The sequence below is a fragment of the Pleuronectes platessa genome, chromosome 2 (genome assembly GCF_947347685.1).
Source record: "Pleuronectes platessa chromosome 2, fPlePla1.1, whole genome shotgun sequence".
NCBI lineage: Eukaryota > Metazoa > Chordata > Actinopteri > Pleuronectiformes > Pleuronectidae > Pleuronectes > Pleuronectes platessa.
In genome coordinates this window covers 15,067,938-15,090,565 of record NC_070627.1, presented here as the reverse complement: position 1 = coordinate 15,090,565, position 22,628 = coordinate 15,067,938, and the positions used below count along the sequence as shown (strand labels likewise).

Sequence of the window (22,628 nt, the reverse complement as noted above, 5' to 3'; positions counted from 1 at the left end):
TGACATCACACGCTGAAATCTCATCCAAGGACGCATGTGTTGTTTGTCTAAGGGGCCACCTGCACCGGCCAGCGATATCCCATGGTTTACGTTTTCTGCCGCTGTGTTTTGATATGAACATTTCTCCCGGTGGCCGCGCTGCTCCGCTCCTCCGGGGTCACTATCACAGCTGTTCTCAGGCCAGCTGCTCGGCACATGAGCTGCAGCGCCAGGTTCGCCAATAACTGGCACAGGCTGACACGAAGCCCGAAGAAGGAGTGAGGGAACATCACGCTGCCTGTTTCTTTCCTCATTATGAGGAAATTAATATAAAATCTTTTCAAATACAGTGTCTTTTCAGAATTTACTGCATATTGACCCTTGCAATATGATCTCTACACTTCGGTAGAGATCAATATTTAGAGTTTTATGTCATGATATCCGATTTATTTCTGATTCTGCAGCATTTCATAGTTACATGACAAAGGTTTGAACGCAGGCCACACACACACACATACACACACACATACACACACACACACACACACACACACTTGTTTAGCATTATAGCAAACAATAGCAGACTTGATAGCTATAGAAGACAGAGCTAACAAAAAATGCATTGTTTTTCTTGTAATTGGTTCTTTATATCTGTATATAGCATCGACTGTTTTTAAAGATGTGGGACAAGACAGCTCCCAAGAAGTGAGGCCAAAGCATGTTGATCGCCCCCTGATGGAGGGCTACGGAATAAATCATTAATCCCGCCTCCTCCCTATTAATGGAAGGGACGTGGGATGAATTTAAAGTCAAACTAAATGTCGAACACACATTTTCTCAAAGATGGGTTCCGTCATTTTAGGTAGTTCTGATCACCGGTGTGTGTTGTAGTGTTCAATTCATTGAAGATGTAAAAATGAGGTGAAACATCATGAATGACAGACTCCATCCTTCCCCCTACTGCATCATCCGTCTTTATATAAAGTCGATGGTATGCACAAATTATATGGAGTGTTCCCTATAGATCTGAAGGCGTACATAAGATCAGTGACTACTCACCCTGCAGGTTTATCCACATTCAGAAAGGCCTGGATGACCAGAGGAAACTCGGACTTGACTATGTACAGGTAACTAGACATGGCTGTGGAGAGGGTATATACACACAGACATACCAGTGGGTTATTTCTAACATATGAATATACATACACACAGAGCACATTTAATTACCTGTAAAGAAAATAACAGAATTTTGTGAGTATTCCCCCAGAAACGTCAGGGAAAATAATAGAAAATCCTGTGCATGTGTGAGGGCAGATGGTGTGTGACTCACCTCCAATGTTCTGCAGTGTGATAGCAATACCTGCCGCCATTTTCCCCGGGGTCCCGAATGCCCTTTGGCCGAGCTGCTCATACGCACGAATACCTGAGCAGCACACACCAGATTAAAAACAATGCAGTATCCACACGAACCAGGGCTTGGACTTTAAACAGACTTCAAATCGAATTAATAATATATGACAAATTGTTGTATTGTGTACATGCATCTTATCCCTTGTGTATTTTAAAGGTTTGCTAATCAGGAGATGCAGACTGGGAAATCAGTAGCGTACCTACGATACCAGAACACTTCAGCAGCAAATGGATGGAATATGCTGAGAGGCCGGCCACCACTGTCAGAAGGACCCTGCAACGAACAACACACACATCATCGACATTTATCACAACGTAAAACATCTTCATATGTTACATTACTGCACATTTCATTGTGGGCTATTTACACAGCTGCAGCACCGACATACAAATCCCGGATGCCATGTACATAGATTGTGTTGGAAGATGAGAATCCCTGTGGATCCTCTTTACACTGGACTGTTACTCCAGCTGCCCCATCGGCCCCTCTGCCCTCGGCCCCAGTCGCTACACACACTCCAGATGGACGGTTTCAACAGAGACATTTACAATGCAGCGCTGAGATTGGCACAGCGAGTCGAGATCCTCAGCAAACATTAATCTGGCTCTTCTTAGTTTGTCAGTGGTGGAATAATCCAACTCAGTCACAACGACAGCCTGTGCCTCAGTTTGCAGCAAGACAATCTAAAGAGGGTGTGTGCTTTTACATGTTATTTACATGTCGATGAGCGATACACTCTAAAATCTTGTTGTACTGTTATTATAAATAAAATCTCTCTGAAGTATGTGCTTGTATTTATAACTAGGTTTATATTTCAAAAGTATCCAATCTTCCAGAATGGAATGTGCTGAGAAACACGAGGCCAAGAGGCAACACGTGACGTCTGTCAGTGTGGATCAGAGATTTTTGTATCAATTTAAAAGGGTAACCAATTATTTTAATCTTAATCAGGTTGTCCCGGATTCAAATCAAAATGTTTACAATGTATTTTATTTAGGAAACGTTATTGTACATCTTTTTGTGTCTGAACAGCATTTTAAATTGTAAAGCTTTGGTTCTAAAACCTCTTTAAATAAGTTGTGAAAAAACAACAAAACAATCCGAATGGAATCACTTAATTTTTGAGTCAAACTGAAAATTGCCCTCAGGGTGTTCTTGTAGATATCATGTTCACAAGAACAGGACAGACAGACATTAAAAATGGCACTTGAGACATTGACTACTTGTGTGATGAGTGACTTCTCCACTGTATCTGCCGCCCTATATATTTATGTTTAGATACACTGCTAATGATGCACTTTGACATTGGGGGTTTAAGCTCTCCATTAATGCTGTGTTACAGGTTAACGAGTTGCATGTGTTAAAATCTTTGACTTTAAAGCTAGAATTCAGAATTCCCCAGCAGAATGAATCCTTGGCATGAGGAAGTTTTGTGAATGGAGCCTTGATCCACTCACTTTGTCTGACCCAGTCCACCTCATTCCAACTATTTTCTATTTTCTCTCTTCTTTGTCGTTACTGCTGGCAACATTAACCTTCTCTCACACACTCTCTTTCTTTTTGGAAAGTCCAAACATCCCATCTTTCACCTCGACTCCAACTCTTGGCCAGTTAGCAGTTGTTTTTTTGACTGGTTGGCTTGTCTTTTCTCCGGGCTGTGTGGAAGAATGCTGGGCAGACTGGCGGTGGAGGATTTCAGTCGAGTGGCAGTGGGAGGACAGATCTGCTGACAGTCAGACGGACTGACACGCTCGGGCCACTGTGGCCCTGCTCGCAGCTTTCCACCCTGTTGCATTCCAACCAGGCCTGGGGCCACTGACCAACTGAGGACTCCCCAACTAAAGCCTGTGTGATATGAAACACTGAGCCCCAAGGGAAACGGAGAAAAAGGACTTTCCCGATCATGCAGTGGGTATGATAAGTAATCGAGTACTGTCAGTAAGTGCATGAGTCACATTGTGGCCGTCACTGTTGTCCTCACCTCAACTCTATCGTCACTTTCATCTGAACTCTTCAAATATTATAGCTGCAAATAGGATTGAACCATTTGTCATATAAAGCGTTAACATGAGTATTGTGCAGCTAATCCCTGACAATAAGCCAAGCTCTTGACTTGCATTACCTCCACCAAGGAGGTTATGCTTTCACCCCTGTCCCTTTGTTGCTTGGTTGGTTCAGGGGGCAAATCGTAAGAGGGCGTTTCTCAACAGTTTTGCAGGGAATAATTCCTGAATCTCGCTGGAAAATAATCAGGCACATCTAGGGGACTGATTCCATATAGTTAGATTCATATGTTTTCATTAGTAAATAGCATTTTCAAACTCAAAATATCTGTGCACAAGAGCATTTTGTCTCCCCCCATCCATACTAACACACCAGAAAACACATGTCACATGATCGTAAGTGTCTGACGAATCGACCGAGGCTATGTCGTTACCAAAAAGACCCAATTGGCAAGTGGCTGTAAGTGTCTGCATCGAGCAGCAGCGTTTCTCAACTCCTCGATTTGTGAAATTTGGTGCAGGCATATATGCGGCCCATAAATGCCATTCTATAGTTTGATAATATGTGCGTGGTGTTATTTATATAGCTACAGCTATAATAGGCATACATGTTCATATATATAATGAGTGAACTGATGCATGTTGCCTCAGATTAGTGGATGAAGGGAAGGTTTAAGGCTCAATGTACGGAATCTGCCTGCAAGCGTGAAAACAACTTACGTGATGCAAATATTGTGAAACAGGCCTATTTTTTGCTTTTGAACTATATTTAGCCTTTGTTTCCCCGTCTGAGTTTGAGCAAACATTTTTTCCTCTATACCCGTTCGGAGAAGGACCTTTAAGGTTCAGCATGACATGGCAGAGGGGCGGAAAGGGATGAAATGTTTTTTGAGGCAATCGTCAGCCTGGAGTCAAATGTGGAACATGGAAAACTTGCCTGTATCCCTTTGCCAAATATGTCACTGACCCAGCCTGTGTTTCTCAGTAGCTCCTCTATTGTTCGATAAAAAGATCATACAGACACACACACAAAAGACACAGTGTTTCATCTACTGCATGGACCGATAAATATTCACGCTATCTGCTCCATTCGGTCACGTACCATTAATTGGCACACAATTTAATTAATTCATCAGTGTGAAAATTTGAGATTAATCGGCGAAAGAGTTAATTTCTGAGCTGTCTAGGTGTCGAAGGCATAGGCGTCTGGTGACACAAGGCTCAGCAGGTCCAGACATCAGACAGCTTGAAGAAAAAAAGAACTCAGCTCAAAAATAAGGAGCTTTCTTGAACACGAGGGACAATCCTTCGGGTCATGACCGCCTAGGGAGCAAGTTTAAATGAGGTCCTTGCTTGATATTTTAGAGATGGACATCAAAAGCAGCGCTCAGTTTAAATCTTAAATGCTAACGAATTATGAATTTGCGGTCACATTGTTTCAGGTCCCCAATGGAGCTCTGTATTCAGGGATACTTATTCTGAGTGCCCATATTGCAATTATTTAAAGTGGTGTTTATTCTGGGGTCTAATAGAATAGGTTTACATGCTGTAATATTCTAAATAAGCAGTTGTCTCCTACTGTACATTGCAGCAGCCCTTCTGTTTGCCCTCTGTCTGAAATTCTCAGTTTTTCCTCTTTGCCAACCTCCAAGTAAAACCAAATCTGCTCTGATTGGCCAGCAGGTCCACTCTCCTGTGATTGGTAAACTTCTTCACGCGTGTGTGGTGAAAATCCCGCCTCTAACCCAGAGGATTCCTGACCAGCCATGAGCTCTGCTGTAGCCACGGTAACATTGGCGTCGGCTCTGACATTCCAATCAAAGCCAAACGAGCTGGTGGACGTAGTCGATGTCCTGTTAGAACCAAAGTAAATGTTTTCTGTGGAAAATGAAAAGTCCCTTTCTTGTGGAATTTGACTTTTCACAAGAAAGCTTGAATAAAAAAACAGAGGGGGGGGAAAACAACGTAATATTGCAAATAATCTGCACTGCCTGGATTTTGCCAGCGATGTACTTCTGCAGTGCCCTAAAAAAACTATTTTCACGAAATGAAACTGACTTTAGCACCAGCCACTCACAGGCTAGCACCATCTGGAGGAGGTGTCAAAACAGCAGGAGGAAGCCGAGGAGGGGAAGTGTTGATGCTGTCCGTGATATGTGCTGAGAGAACCCTCCAGCAAATCTGATGGCTTTTGCCAAACAACAAAACAGACATCGGTCCAGTATTACACCGCTGTCTTTTTGCTGTTGTGTTTTAGTAGAACGCCCTTACGTCTTTGTGACTAACTGACAGTTTAAATCCAAGACTGATTAGATGATCAACAAAACTGCCAGTGATGACGATGAGGATGCCACCAATCTACATGACCCACCAACAATAAAATGACAGTGAAATGTTATGGCTTTCCCAGTCGTAGCAAAACAACGTGACATTACTGGCTTACTAGGTCAAGCTTATAGTGAGCGCCCCCTGCTGGAGGAAAACTACTGAGACGGAGAATTTTGGATTCAAACGGTTTGTTAAAGTTTGAACATGAACGTTTCCCCCCACGATCGAATGAATGTTTGAATATCTTATAAAAAGAGTCAGCCCCAGTGTGTTTGCTTCGGAACCCAGCTGCCTTAGCAAACACTCTTTTGACGTAGCCTTTTAGAAAGAATGAAAAACAAACGGAACTACATATGCTTGTAATAATTGACATCTTCAGTGGTCGAAAATTATTCTGCGACGATGACTTTTCGTCTCATCATGGGATTTGTCTACAATATGAAAGTACAGAATGTAAAAAAAAAAAAATAATGCTTGTCAGAGCTACATTTTAAAGTGATTGGTTTGACGTCGACCTTAATGCATGATGTCAGAGTAGAGATGTGCCAGAAACGAGGCTACAATATGTTTACCTCGACCGGGGGATTAAACAAAAAGTGTCTTGTCAGCTCTGGTTCTCTCCTTCATCATTCCATATTGACAAAGACTCACAGTTCTAAACACTGATGAACATAATCAAGCTACAAGCTGCAGTCCTCTGCGTCATAATCTTGACAGACAGCGCTGCTGCGGAGGCTTTCAAACTATAAGCCCTTCATATCCATACAGAATCAACCACTCAGACACATGTGGTTATTTTCTGCATCAGTAATGGCAGCTGCACACATTTATGTCACAAGCAAATTATTTCCCGTAGACTGTTAATCTGATCCTTTCTAATCAGATAAATGTGTCTTCAGTGTTATAAACAGGATCTGCTGACGAGCCAATTACAATACAATTAGGTGCTATTCTGTGTGATGTGGACGGCAAGTGGGAAGAGCTCAGTGGGAAGAGGATGAGTCACACGGCATCAGTGGCATGTAAGTTTGCACACAGTCGGACATCATGAAGAGACATGCACAGGGTAACTTACAGAAACAGGACGACACCTGTGTTGGCCATGGCGAAGGCCAGACCCAGGATTCCACTTCCCATGATGGCGTTGCCCAGGTTGAAGACGGACATCCCGAACGAGGTTTTTCCTTCAAACTACAACCGAAGCAAGACAGAGGAGACAAATTAGCATAATGATCCTCGCTAAGGCTGAGCAATTTGGTGCAGATCAAAATAAACATCTGAATCGAATTAATTTAAATGTCATTTCATAAGGGTAGTGTTGGCGAAGGCCCGTTTGTACCTAGATGTGTGAAGGTGTCAGTAATAAGGTTTGTGGTTTAACTGTAAAATACAAAGCTTCAGTTTCTTGGTCTTATGGCTTTGATTATAACATATTGGGAATCATTGCTATATAAATATAGTATATGAGGGAGAATATGAAAATGGCGTGCTGGCTGTGTTGGAGCTTACATCTGTGAAGCGTATGGTATTTTTGTCCTCCACCTCGGATAAGAACTCCTGGCTCTCTGGGAGGTTGACCGCACTGTTCTCAGTTCTGGGAGGACTGATGAGAAGAAACAAGGTCACAAGAACATTGAGTCACCATCGACTAACAACAACGCAGAGAGTCATAGCCAACAATGTCATTTCTTTGTTACAGAACATGCCGGCTCCGCTTTCACAACAATGTTCCTTTTTGTTCATCTGTGTGCAAATTTCCACACAAGAGAAACAGACTGGACACAATGTTATTATTGTAACATACATACCTGTCATTCATGGTACTATTGGGTACAGTTTCTCTACAGGCACAGCGTAGAGAGGCCATCCATCACCCAACGAGAGCACAAAGTGGAAAAACAACACCCTCAGTCATAATATAATGAGGCAAGTAATACAGTGACCAATGAATTAAAATCTGTGTTTTGGAGAGAGACATTTTAATTAAACCATCTATTACATGGTTAATGGTCTGAATACATAGAGCACTTCTCCAGTCCAGATGACAAAGGGCTTTGAAGTAGAGATTTGCCTTTCAACCATTCACACACACTCATGAGGTTCATCTATGTGCAGCACTCTCTCAAGACCTATCACACAGGAGCAATTTGGTGTTCAGTGTCTTGTCCAGGGACACTTTGGGATCGACCCGCCAACCTCCTGGTTAGTGGACGACCCGCTCTACCTCCTGAGCCACGCCCACCCAATACAGACAATCATGAGACAAAAAAATACTGCAAAATGACCAGTGACATGATCGTAAGACACCGAGTTTATCCCATTGTCCCTCAGTAATTATTATTCACAGTGAATAAGCAGGTAGGAGGTTAAGAATTTGCTCAAAGGCACTCCAACAGGCAGTGAATAGACGTAAAGTATTTGCTGCTACACAAATTGTCTCCGCAACCCTGCAATTATGTGACAAGTGACGAGGCCGAGCTGCCCTCCCGAGGCAGCAGGATGACACGATCACTATCCTCGCTACACACACACCATTAGCTGCCGTTTTGTGTCTGTGTCACTGATGTATTGTGAACGCTGATTCATTCAGATATTTAACTAATCCATGGAGCTCATGTCTAGAACAACAGTCAAATCCTATAGGTGAGGGTCAGATCCTCCTCATGCTGGTCAATGCTACCTCTCGATTAGTAATGAAACAGGCACATGCAACACATGACCCCGATGACATTTGTTGTTGTGTTCACACAGGACATACAGCTTGTAATGGGACGTGATGTATGAGAAAAGACGTCTTCAGTAGATGGCAGATAAGACAAGTAATCACAAATCTAACCGCCTGGCTTTAACAGTAGCAATTCCAAAATGGAGAAATGGATGGAATTTGATTGAAAGAGGTTGTTTAGCACTGATTGTATGCCTCTCCCTGTTGCATCTAGGAATTGGAGACCAAGTAGCCATATCATTTTGGTTCCACTGCCTATATCTCAGATTTTTCTCAACAAAATAGAATAAAATGATATCTCAAGGCAATTCATTTCAAAACGTTATTCAGAGACACTGTGTTATGAAGGAATATACTCACTTTCCACTGTCCCCTGCTGCTGGGCTTTTGGCCGACGCGGTGATGTCCTCACCGGGGTCATGGCCTTTCCCATTAGGAATAGCGTTCCCCTCCGCAGGAGCAGTTTCCACAGTCTCGGTTGGTTTATCTTCACTCATATCTGCGTGTATGTAATAATCCGTCTGTGGATATTTTGTTGGGAGGGAGGTTTATATTTTCCACCAGTGATCTGTGGAAGAAAGAAAAAACAGACACCTCGTTATGAATCAGGCAGATCGATGTCCTTTCAATGGTGCTAGTATAAGACAGGAGCAGTGACACTTCCATCAACCACCCATTTCATTTCATGACTCCATGTGGACTCAAATATTTTGCAATATCAGAACTGGATTAAGGGATGTTCTTCTTGATGTGATTGTAAAACAGGAAGTACAATGCCAGGAAACAAGGGGAGAGACGAGGGTATGAGACTGAAATCAGTCGAGCTGCATATTCAGCTATCAGGATCTGACAATCATTTCTCAAAATCTCATACCTGTATAATATCTACTAACCTTCCAACATTAAAACTATATAATTAATTCCACCTTACAATCAAATCATTTTCTTGCCCAAACATCAGGAGGGATTTAAGGTTTTATTCATAAATGTTTCTCCTAAAGATACAGTGTATCTGAACACTTCATATGATGGTTCCATTCCCGTTTGTTACTAAATCAATGGATCACTGTCACAACACATACATCCACTATAAATACCAACCTTATATAAACTACTCAGGTCTTATTTAACAGAGAAATTATGTTAAAATGTTTTCACAGTTTATTTATAATGTGTCATCTCTTAGCGACTCTGTAAACTCTTTAACACCCACACAGGTGATTTGTATTCATTAAGGCTGAATCACACTATTTTAGCGACTGATGGAGACAAAGAGTTCTGTGTGCAGACTAATATCTCCTCCACACTTTGGTTCTACCGGCTATGGTGGGACGAAATCTATCATTGAACTTTTGTCATATTGCTTAAGATGAAAATTGTATCGTGATAATGTTGTTTTATTGTCCGGCTCCAGGAGAGAGCCATGGCTTTTACTAGGGTAAAGGCAACACATGTCTGTTGTTGGAGTTTGTGTTTACATTGAATGGATGGAATTACATAGTTATGATGTAATTGGCAGAATTGTCGCAACTTTCAGTAGATGACATATGCAAGCTCAAAGTGACTACGAGACCAAAACATCTTAAAATAATAATTATATTTGTGGTTTAAATATCTGTTTTTGCAAATCTCAGGAATAATTGATACATCAGCTGACAGGTCTACGCACAGAGGAAGCAGAAGCTTCAGTTAACGGTGACACACTGGGCTTCGCTTCAAGCCTTTATTTCCTGGGTTTCCTGCTGTGGTTTCTCAGCTGACCAGCTGGCTTGTGGGGTCCCAAAAAAGGCCCCTGTGACTTGTTTCTCCTAGATGCTGTTGACCAGAGGCCCCTCTCTGGCCGGCCCTGAATGCTCTCCTTTGCTCTGCTGCATAAACGGCAGCGGAGGCTATAATAGAGAGCACGTTGGGGCCACAGAGGAGGAACACACACAAATGGTTGAACCCGCAGCACCAAGACAAAAAGAGAAGAACCAGCTACAACCAGCTAGGAACCAGCCAGCAGTCTTTGTGCCTCCATTTTTCTGCTTGTCACTTTTCCCTCCGTTTCCTCTTTAATTGAGGAGGGTTCAATGTGGCAACAATGCTCAGGGTTTTCTGTAGGTCCGTTCCTGGCAACCACTCAACTCTCTCTGTTCCCCCAAGGCTCCTTCCGCTCCACATTCTTCCCTTTAAATGTAGTGTTTTTTTTGTAATATTATTTTAACACATCAAACGTAGTGTGAGGTGAATAAAGCCTGTTCTACACCGAGCAGTCCTCTGGACCTGTCTTCCTCAACCACGTTGCTGCGAGCCCCACTGCCTGGACTCTCGGTGTCTCTGGCTAAAGCAAGGCAACGTGGTTGGGCAGCAAAGCACACTGCACAATGGCACATGTTGTGCGGTTTCCTGAGAACGGGTTTGAGAACAGTGCTACTATTGTGCCAGGGATCATTATACCGCCGGGGCCCCCTTGGCTGCAGTTCGCCAGGCCACTCGAGAGGCTGAAAAGGTATTTCACTGGGCTCTAATTGAAAAGACGCTACCTTAAATTCAGCAAATGCCAAGATCCTGTATTCATGCACAGTTGCAGCGACGGTAGCAATGGCAGAGGCAGAGCCCCTCTCATGGGACAAATCACTGCACAGAACCGAGTTGCCAATCAAATCATCTACAAATCACGATGAGGCTGGGGGTGCCATCCGAGGACAATACACGAGGGGCCATGCGGCCACAGCGGTGCTTCTTGAATGGCCCAGAGCAGCGGAGCTTGATACAGCAGAGCTGAGTGGACAGTTGTTGCTCCTACAATCGTGATGTTCAATCACTAAAGAAATCACATCCTTGAAAACAGTTGAGTGAAACACACTCACTCAGAGCGTGTTTTCCGGCCCTACAAGTTTAAATCAAATGAAGGAAGCTGAAATGCTTAAGGGAAACTACTCCTTCAATGGATTTTCCATCAGAATCAGTGATTCTAATGTCAGGTATATGCTATATAAAGATATATGTTATGAACCATTATTAACTAATTCAAGCCAGGCTGCACAGTGCTGTACCCTGCCTCTCACCCAAAATCAGCTGGGATTAATGAGGATAAACGGTATGGCTGATGGATGGATGGACGGACAGGCAGACTGATTCAGACTAAATGTCTTATCTTATGTGACAGTGCCATAGTACTACTGTAGTAGTATTAGTACAGTAGAATTTGTTTATATCAAAGTAACAATCCACTGCCAGCAGTCACGATCATGAAAATGAATAAAAATGAGGACGAGCATAAAAAAAAAACAATAGCGTTCATCATCCCCACAGACTGAACCCCCAGTTACCACAGCTCCATTGTGGTATGAAACAGAGGCAGTGCTGTGTTTACATAAGAACATGTTCCGGGAAACAACAAGACTGAACTGCTCTGTAGTGAAATGAAAATGTAATGTAGTCTGCAGACACGATGTCACCTCAAAAAAACACGTGTGCATCCGTCTGCATGAGGACTTACAATTTACCCTGATCTCACAACAACATGGGTTCCAGCATTTAATTACCCAAAGCATTTTTGTGAGAGAGATATAGATGTTTTTATATATTTGAGTTAAATGTGGATTTCCACACTAATGAAGTTCTGTTTTCTGAGTGGTTTTTCATCTCAGTACAACAAAGATCAATAAACTGAATTATTCTCAAGAGCAGACACTGCAACTGCTGCTGTACACTACTGTACTAGTACCCCTGCTTCCTTTATCAGAAAATAAACCAGTCAGCTGGAGAAACAGATCAGCAGCACTACATGGGAAAGAAGGGATTATCTTAAGAAATCCACCGTTTCTCCATTCATATTCAAACAATCTGAATCCTAAGAATGAGTTAATGGCAGCTTGTGATGCTCTTGGAGCGAGTAAATTAGTCTTTTCACAGTGACAACAGAGGCCATGTTTATTCAAGCCCTCATCCAAAACATCACCTCAGTTTGCCAACACACAGCGAGCGTATGCGCTTCAGTCCGCCGCCTCTGACGCGAGCCGCTCTGCGGAGAGACGTCACGCCATGGAGGAAGAGAAAGAGAGCGAGGCCGTTTCCCTGATTGTTAAACCGTAACCGGGACCTGAACCAAATAAGGCTGTGCATGCTGATTCATCTTCACCTATTGCCATGCATGTCTGCATCTGGGTTTGTGGTTCATTTCGGTGAATAATCAAATGTGTGGTTTACTCTGTGACACATCCTCCTCTCCGACTACTTAATGACATCCTCCCAGGCCTCTGGCTGCATAAGCTTGTCTTGATTGGGTCTCCAGTGTCATTTTCACAGATGCTTAATCTGTGGACAATCATTAGATGTTTCTCACTCTCCTTTCTCTCACATCCACGTCCGCATCTGTGCAGCAAAAGAAGAACTGAAATCCTTTTAATGTCAACAAGAACCTTGTTATCCTCAAACGAATTTTCCTTAACATTTTCTGAAGCATCATCATGTCCATGCAGGTCATTTGAAAGACAGTGAAGTCATCTCGATCAAATCTTATCCTAACTAGAAGAACACCCTGAGTGCAGAACTGCCCGAGGCCAACTCCCTTTCTCACCTTTTTTAAGTGGAAAAACGATCCTGGTTTGCCACCTTGATCAAAAGTGTTCAAGGAGATTACTTACCCTTATATGAAACCAAATTCAAAAATGCTATCTGGATTTTTTGTGTTGGATCTGAACAACATTGCATAGATTAATAGATATTGGTCCCATAAGCATGACCATGAATCACAAAAAAAAAAAACTGAAGATATCTTGCAATGTTAAAGAAAGAGACTAAATTCCCAATTCCACCCCTTTGTCCGCATCCGCACCAAAATACATTTGGTTATTCCCTGACTTTGACCACATCCTTCCACATTCCAGTTTCATAGAAATCAATTCAGCAGTTTTAGCATAATCCTGCCGACAAACAAACAAACAGGCCAAACAACAAACCAACTAATAGACAGGGGTGACTATTACATAAACCTCTTACTAATAGATTTAGTATGTTTTCACAGCTGCAAAACGTGTGATGTCTGCTTTTAAAAGTCACTGTCGGGGACAAATATACAGAAAATCATCTTAAGTATGTTATTCATCCTCCCTGTGTTCATAAACAGGAAGAGATTTCCTGCAGATTAACAGATTACATATGCCCACTATCCCCCTGATGAGCAGCTAATAGATCAGTGAACGTTTCATCGTAAAACCTCCGACAGTCAGGAAGATGGAGTGGACCCAGATTAGGGCGCATCTCGCTCAGGCAGGAAGTCAGGATCGAACCGCTCAGGTCACCACGTACACTGCTCCTGCTCCTGTATAAAAATAGCTGCAGAGGAGTGAATAGCCGGCCGTGCTGTAACCCCACATCATGTCACACACGAAGCTGCTGCCTTTAAGTGCTGCGCCTGCTGCTGCTGCATGTGCCACTGAAAACAGCGGCTGCCTTAAATAAGCTGTAAACAGTCAGCCAACGCATCCCACAACCATCTGTCTCTATTGTGGTGTTTCACACATGAGGGAACACGCACGTAAATACACCCTGTTATAACACACACACACACACACACACAGACACTGCACAGTGCACACACGTATGAAGTGTTATAATGAGAAAATGCCATGCTGCTGCCATGATGTTGTTGAAAGAAGGAAACATCCCATATAGCTGCGGGCAGAACATATAAAATCCTCAAAGTGGGAAGAATCCCACACAGTAGAAATGAGATCCTTGTAGATATTAGATGTTTATAGAGAGTGAACGAGCCCCAATATGATAAAGTAGCAGAGCATTAGTGGGATCGGTATCTCAATTTCAAACTGTAATCCCTTTACACTGCTGCTTGTTCCTGTAAAAGACAGAGTAAAAACTGTCCAGCAGTGAGTGAGAACACTAAGGAGATTAACCAGAGGTCTTATTCACCCACACAGGAGTTTGCAGTTATTCTGGCTGATTAAACCTGAGCTCTGGTTGAAGGTTTCTGTTCCAACAAAGATGTGTGGGACCCTCAAATGAAACTGCAATTCAGTAACTAAGGGAAAAATACAGGATTCTCTCATAAGTAGAGTGATAGTTGCTTGTTTTTTTTTTAGTATTAGGAGCATATTGAAGAAAATAATTCTGAGATTTTGAGCATAAAGTCATGTCATAACCTAATGAGAATAAGGGAAAAAAGTGGATCCAAACTCTTGAGAAACTATGAAACCACTTTAAATAACACATAGATATAACCAGCAATTATTTTACAGTCGACCTCTACCAAATGTTTCCTCCATCGCCAAGTCTGTGAGCTTCTTACTTCAGAATAGACCCAGTTTCTTGAACAATCTTTTCTCTACTAAAACAGAATTTATTACAAGATGCTTCACGTTCCATAGTTTACACAGGCAACAAGCAGAGTTTCTGATTTCCCCCTGTAACACATACACATAGCCTACAATTATGACTTCCTTCTCGTAATCGCAGATTGTTTTTCCCTCACCATAATGAGGAAAGTTCATGTCTCTCACATTTGCCCAACAGACCAGTGAATCCTCTGCCTCTGTTTCCTTACAGTGTGCTGCCATCATCCTCCCTCCCTCCCTGTGCTACAGGCCCTGAGCATCAGCCGACATTGAGAAAACAGGAGATTAATTTCTGCTTCTGAGATGCTCCTCATCTCAAGGTTCCTATAAGCTGCTGTGAGATGCACACGTCAGAGACTCTAACATGACGCAGGAGGTGGTCTCTGCTCGGCAGAGCAGTTTAAATATCCACCATCAGGTGGGAGGTATTATCGCACAGAGAGTCAGGTGTTACAGACCGAGGATCTAATCTGGATTATTCTGTGAAATCAATGCAGCGGTAAAAAAGATTGAAAATGATTTGACTTTAAAACTCCTCAGATCCTTTGATAACCAATATCTTTACAAATGGATGCTAATCGGTACAAGTAGCCAACTGTAGTGGCCAGGGAATGACAGTGTGTAACTGTAATGATGATCTGGCTTCACAACATCATCACATAAAACCTTATGATGTGCCACATAGAATCGAGCACTAGCATGTATGCATTTGAGGCTTTAACAGAAAACACTGCTCTTTCACTTTGAACTGGGTCACGTCATGTTCTGACACACTGCTTAGTGGTTGCTTCCGCTGCACCAGCCAATCAAATTGTGTCTAAGCAAATACCCAGTGTGGAAGCCAATCAAATCACATTCATGTGCAGAGTCAGTCAACACATACATTTGAGAATACATGTGAGTGCTCAGTGAGTCAGACCTGATTTAAAAAAAACTCTTATTGACAGGGTCGCTGATTATTTACTTGTCCCAATATATTTAGGACCATTACAGAAAGTATAATGGAGTTTTTTGGATGGGTTTTCATATAGATTTGTTTTGGATTTTAACTGTTCAAAAGCTGGTCTCATTAAACTGGTTGATTGGTTTTCCATGTGTCACACAGTTTTTATCACCCAGGCTGTTTGAGATGATACAGGGGTGAGTGTGGAAGAAGGTCAGGTCTCAGGTTAAGATCCCAGATTGGATGAACCCCAACAATGTTCTGCTGAATTTGAAGACACACATCTGATCCTCTGTTTCACTTAATTTCATCCATTCTAGATTCAAATAAAAAGCAGTGGCTACACTGCCTCTGCAGTGCTCTCTGTATGAGACTATTCACACACAGAGAAATCCAGCATTTCAGATTTAGATTCTGGATTGTCACTTGTTTGTTGACTCAGTTTGATGTACTTCCTGTATAAGAGTGAAAGAGGCCATGTTCCTCGGCTTGTGTTCCATCTCTTAGCTCGACTGACGTGCTGTAAATTTAAGATGACAGGTGTCTGTGCCATGAGGTGACGCAGGAAAGGGTCAGGTGTGACACAGTGATTCTCTTTAGTGTTTTGTAGATGTGAACAGCGCAGCCACTGCAGGTGATGGCTTTAAACTACTGTGGATTGGGAAATGCTTCAGATGACAAAACAAGAGGTAATTGGCAGGGTCACTGCCACAGGTTAGGCAAATCAGGCAATTGCCTGGGCTCCCGAGATGGGGGGGGGGGGGTACCCGAGAACGGCTGACTATGTTTGTCTCTACGGCAACAACAACCGTATAGAATCATCCGAGTCCCAAAAGTCCCTCGATACACCCATGGTAATTGGTAATATCATAGAGTAATCAATATGATATTTAGGGTCAAATTCACACACATGAAAATTATGACCTACTCATTATCTAATTGAATTATATAGTATCTTCCAGTTTGTTCTCTAGTAATGCACCATTATCTAATATGGTCCTCAGTTAAATATAATACAGGACTAATCAATAATGATGAACAAATAATGAGGTCCTTCCTGATTTATATCCTCACCTGCTCCTCAGTAACTACTCACTTGATTGTTTATGTTATCATTCGGATTGTGTTACCAGTGTAATCCAAAGCAAAAGGTGGAACAAGTGATGTTGATGCAGGCGATGCAGGCGAAGTAAATAATTCAGAGGACGTCCTGGTAGCAACTGTTGACAGTTCAAGTTCAAAAAGCCAAAACTTTCCATCCCCTGTTTGTGTGGTGCTCAAAAACTGATTTATTATTATGACTCCTTTGCTGTTTGTTCATGTTTTCTATTTATATATTTTATAAATTTAGTTGATTCAGGTTATATGGTTTTTTAATTGAATACACCAAGGGTTTTTAAATCAAGCAGACTTCCTCTCGTTTGCACAACCCTTCCATTAACTGCATCAGCATCTGCCTCGTGTCCACAGGCGGCCGTGCACGTTGGATGCACAACATCTGACTCATGCTTATCCAGGTGCAGCATGCACTTACAGTATAATTAGGATAGGGATATAATTAGGATATTTGAGAAGGTAATAGATTTAAATCACTTGTTTACTTGAGATACTATCAGAAACAGAAACATCCAATCGAATTCATGAAGCCATAAGCATGGATACTAATCTTTTTTACAGCAAGGATGCAAAGTGCACTGATGCTCTTATGAGGAGCTGCTTCAAACAGTTGACGGATTATTTTTTGGATTCTGTACAGCTCCACACCTGTTTCAGTGACTTGCTGCATATTCATAACAAATTATTCCCTTGATTTGAGCTGCCTTCATCACCTCTGTGCACAACACAGTGACACTGTGCAATGCTACAGACTGCAAATTAACTGTTAACAAGCAATGCTGACTGCATTACATATATTATATGAACTGGAAACTGGTACAACAAAGTAAAAGAAAGCAGATTGGCTGCTGCCATTTGCAGATGGGAATCATGTCTGACGAGGTCAAAGCCAGAAAGATAAATAATTAAAGTATAAAAACAACACTGACAAACGCCTATTTTCTAAATACATATATTTGTATAAAGTGCTGAGACAGAGATGAAATAGTAGTTTAACTCCATTGCTTGATTAGATTTGATAGACATCATTGGAACATAACTATGAAACAAGTCAGGATTATGAGTGCTGACATGGATATTAACCTAAGGCTGACATGTTATTCTTCAAACTGAATCAAATCTTGTCTGATGTCGCACAGTGTATCAAACACAGCACAGGAACACAGCAACACACACACCAGCACTTTCCTTCCTTGACATCCACTACTGACGTAACTTTAAAGGAACTGACCAAAACTACATAACATCACATAATCCAGGGGCAGGTGTCCTTTTTCTAACTGTTAAAACCATCAAAACTTTTACTTTTAAGTGAGAAAAGCAGAAAATAAATATTAACATTATTGTTCATAAAATTTGAGGAAACTATGCTATGCTAGTTTGAACAATAGTACAGAGTTCAATCAGCTAACTGCTCGTCCACCCATACAGTCCACTGTTCAAAGCCAGCTCTGTCCTCTCTCCATCATGTGCCCCACAACAAAGGACCAGCCTCTCCTGGCATCGACCTCCAGACTCCCTCCTGTTTCCTCCTCATCACATGGCAGCAGAGAAAAAGAAAGAGAGCATCATCGGGGCGAATGCATTCATTCAGCCTGAAGTACAACTCACGCAGTGTGTGACCACCATGGTGGATGCTGCTCTGCTGACTCTGTCACATACCACAGCACCACACAAGCCCAAATCCCCAATCCACTGACAGAACTCCAGAGCACAGCAGGCACCCACTATAAGCAGATCAATGTAGGGCTTAAGTATAAAATCCCTCATACAACTAAGAATTGCACTGAGTACAATAGGCCAGTGATGGATAATGAGCAGAAATACAGCTCTCCATGAAGATCAGAAGCAATGTATTCTGACTTGGCATGAGGTGGCCTAAGAGACTTTCTCCAGTCTGTCCTGCTCAAGTGTCACCAAAGCTGCTCTCGGAGCAGCACTGAAGTCTGGACGTTTTTCCTGAAACATTCCAGAGAGGCTGAATGTGAGAACGTAAGTTTCCAAAGTTGCTCTGGACTTTTCCCAGAATTTTTTGCAGGATTATGACGTACGAGAACAACAAGATCACGGCTGGTCTGGCTGTTTCTGCTGCCTTCTCTCCTCTCATCTCTACACGCGAGCACAATGCATGATGGTATATATTGCTCAGTTAGTGATCTGTTGGACACTACTTTTCAAGATGCATTGTGGGAAACAATGAGTCCAACATACGAGTACAAGAAATGTCACAAAATGGCTACAAAATGGCTACTAAATAGTGAGTGCTTGTACGTGGGTTTTTCAGACATTTTCCTGTTGCTGTAAGCTCCTGATACTGTCTTCATATGTGAAAGGAAAACTTGGAATATGAGATTTCTGGGTATTTTCTAGAATTCCCATCTGAAAACAGCTCAAGAGAGATTCAAAGTGACCCTATACTCTGCGGTGATGGTTTTGAATCTGTATGTCTGGATTATAAATAAACACCGATCCACACATAACAATTTCTAGTTTGCTGTGATATTTGTTTTCATATTTAATATATGTTAAACCTCCTCTACATCAAACTGTATATGTCAACGCTGCTTTGTATTAATCGGTCATCAAAAAAACATTGAGTATTGCAACATTTTATATTGCAATAGTTTGGTACATCCAGTCTTTCCCAGATAATATAGGACAAGGATTTCAGCCTGTGTAAAAATTAAATTAAACCCACAGCAGTTCCCATAAGACATAAAGGGTTTAACTCTCTTCTCAACCTACTGCTCATTACTAGACAGCATACTGTTCAGGGTATGATACTTTTCTCCCAGAGCTCATCTAACCAATAGGCTTGCATTCATCCTAAGTGGTATGACCTTCTACCAGCTGGAGTTTCAATGACCCCTCAGTACGTCCTCAGACACCAAAGGTCCTTCATTAAACCAGACTGCACTAAGAAGGTGCTGCAATGTGATGAGCAAATACTCAAGTACATGAAGAAGAAGGAACTGGCAAATGGCATTAAGTGTCGAGTTGTGCGTGGGATGACAAATATTTACAGAAAGGTATCCAATATACAGAATTTATATCTATATTGTTCCCATGCGTTATTTAAAAAACATAAAGTTGTTTCAAACACAACGTATTGGGGGCTACTGCTCCGTAAGCCTCCTTTCATTTTGGAATACAAATTGCTTGCACCCTCCACAACGCGTACATTGAGAGAGGAAGTCCCTTTATCAGAAATTGTCTGAAATGCATCACATCATCCCAATCTTTGTATTTATGACTCTGTAAATAAAGGGCATTGTCTTTTTGTAACTCCAGAGAGGGAACGAGGTTAGGCAAACACTTCAGTTTACATTTTAAAAGACCAAAATCCAACCCCTGCAATACCCCGAGGTCAGACCGGGGCTCGTGTCCTTTCCTGGTTTAGTACCGTCAACAAAGTCACAGCGTGGTGTTGCTGTATTCTCACAGCGAACCGCATTGTATTCATGAGACTGAACCAGCCCTTCATGTTTTCTTTTTCATTCCTGCAGGTGTAAACCAATAAACTCCAGCAGGATCTGAATATATTCCAGAAAAGACACAAGGCTTTGATCCACTTAAATAGGAACTCCGTGAATCTCTGATCCCAAAGTGAAGGAAAGAAGATGACGTTTCTCATCCACCCAAAAAAATGAAGAAAATAAATCTTGAAGGGAGTATTAAAGGCGACTATTTGATAGCTACAGGCTGAAATGTGTTGCTGTGGTGTTATCACTTTACCTGCTGGAACAGAGCAGCATTTATACTAAATGAGGGCTGCGACCTTTAACATGGCACTCCTCACTCTTTTCCCACTTTTGCTGTCAATCGATACTCCGACCAACCTAAACAGTGATGACATTTATATCCCCCTATCCTTTCACTCTCCATTCCAATTGCTGAGCTGTGTACAGACACTGTATTTGCACATGCTTGCTCTATCTCAATACAACGCGAAACACACAAGTGCAGGGATTAATCGCACAGCACGCAGAAAACCGGCTGAGGCTGGATCAGTCTGCTCCCACTGTGATTTCATCCTGGGACGGGGTATGAGAGGGAGGCGGCACATGGGCCAGTGACCAGTCGGAGAGAGAGAGAGGGGGAGGCGGTCCATTCTAACAGTAGAGGCCAAGCGGGGCCAGACAGGAGCTTGCGTCTGCTCCAGCCTGTCAAGTGCAGCGGTCACAGTCTCCCCTACTGCCCACCAGCCCTTGACGTGACTCATCTTGGAGGAGAGAATCACTGCTGCGGGGGACTCGGAGAGATGCTGTGGTTAGACTCCTATCCCAGCAACGAGGGCATTTTGGGAGTATAATTTTGTTGAATGTCGACCTATGCATCCTACTCAAACTAACTGGACATCAATTGGGATAAGGAGAAGCATTATTATCTGCCAGCAATATCAGATAAAGACCAGATATAGATGAGTGTAATTTAGGATTTCAGAGTTGGCATCCGTCTGTTGGCAAATGTCCCTCAGACTATCAGCAAGACCAGACATGAAGATCAGATGGCACCTGTGTCGCCGAGCTGAGATCAGCTGTGGATGCTTCGCCATGCAGCACGACTTAAAGGTTCAGTGTGTAGAATTAAGTGTTAATCTAGTGGTGAAGCTGCATGTTGCATCTGAACACCCATCACCTCACCCAAACATGAGAGAGAACCTGTGGTAGCCCTCAATTGACATAAAAACTCAAAAGGTGTTAAGCTGGTCCAGTTGTCATATTTCTGCCAATGGATCCATTTAACCTAAATCGTACACAGGCAACCTTTTAAAAATGACAGGCAATCCGAAATGTAAGATGTAGGATATAGAGAATATGCATAATCTAAGCATCAATGTATCTCACAGGCATGACTACCCCTGAAATATCGTAAATGCAGTGAACTGTTCAGTGTAGAGCTGGTTTGGGCTCTCAGCGTTCAGTGTCCAGGAATCCACTGGAGGGTCATGATCCCTCCAGTGGTCAAGTTTGATCCCACTAAGCCACACTCCACCACGATCCTGCGGTTTTAATCAGACAGTGTCACTGAGCGATCCTCCGAGGTGCAGAGCAAACATCTATCTGTTGCTCACAAAGCCCAAGAAAGGACGTGAGGAATCTGTGTCATCTAGCAAACTGAAATCTCTGTGCACGTTTGGATTGGAATGTCACCTCTCGACAGCTGCGCCAGGGACCGTGCGTGTTGCACGAATCACACAACCTGAGGGACAGAGTATCTCGAGCTGAGTTTCAATAGCAAACGCGAAAGGTTTTGCACATGGTGAGCATACTGATGCTGCGCGCACAAAGAGCGCCCTCAACTATACCATCGGATTTCTCAGTGTTAAAACATGCACATGCTCCGGGGCTGCACATGAGGGTGCACGGTGACATACAGACAGCTGCGAGTCGGTGTCTTACCCAAAAAAAGTACCAGCGTCCTCCTCCAACTCCAAATATCTCCACACGCACACACGCACACACACTCTTGGCTCCTGCGCTCGGTGCTCGGCTGCCGTCGTCCTGCCTCTGCCCCGCTATGCGTCCGTCCTCCTTCCCTGCGCACGGGTTCAATGTCGTGCGTTCCCTCCGCTGACGGACTGAATCGTCCTCGTAATCTCCCGTGAAGTTGGATGTTTTGAAAAAAACAGAAAGAGCGACCGGGTTCCGCCTACAGTCGCGCACACACGCACGCACACATGGACGCACACGCGGCAACCCCCCCCCCCCCCCCCCAACAGCAATCAAATTACTGTTGGTGTGTACGTTGAGGTATAAACGAGGGACAAGAGAGCCCTCTGTAT

The 22,628-nt window shown here is 42.8% G+C and overlaps 1 protein-coding gene across 2 annotated transcripts in view; it reads right to left on the bottom strand.

Annotated features, from left to right (window-relative positions):
• Positions 1-22,411, bottom strand: part of LOC128447291 (sodium-coupled neutral amino acid transporter 3) — a 34,337-nt gene extending 11,926 nt beyond the window's left edge. The window contains exons 1-8 of one of the 2 annotated variants that reach the window (XM_053429690.1): positions 22,246-22,411; positions 8,807-9,014; positions 7,530-7,562; positions 7,231-7,324; positions 6,797-6,912; positions 1,590-1,663; positions 1,310-1,402; positions 1,039-1,120 (exon numbers count right to left, since the gene is read on the bottom strand). In XM_053429690.1, coding sequence (XP_053285665.1) covers positions 1,039-1,120; positions 1,310-1,402; positions 1,590-1,663; positions 6,797-6,912; positions 7,231-7,324; positions 7,530-7,562; positions 8,807-8,943 — 629 coding nt within the window. In that variant the 5' untranslated portion in view covers positions 8,944-9,014; positions 22,246-22,411. The remainder of the gene's footprint in view (positions 1-1,038; positions 1,121-1,309; positions 1,403-1,589; positions 1,664-6,796; positions 6,913-7,230; positions 7,325-7,529; positions 7,563-8,806; positions 9,015-22,245) is intronic. The other variant, XM_053429691.1, reaches the window with a different exon arrangement.
• Positions 22,412-22,628: the final 217 nt, after the last annotated feature.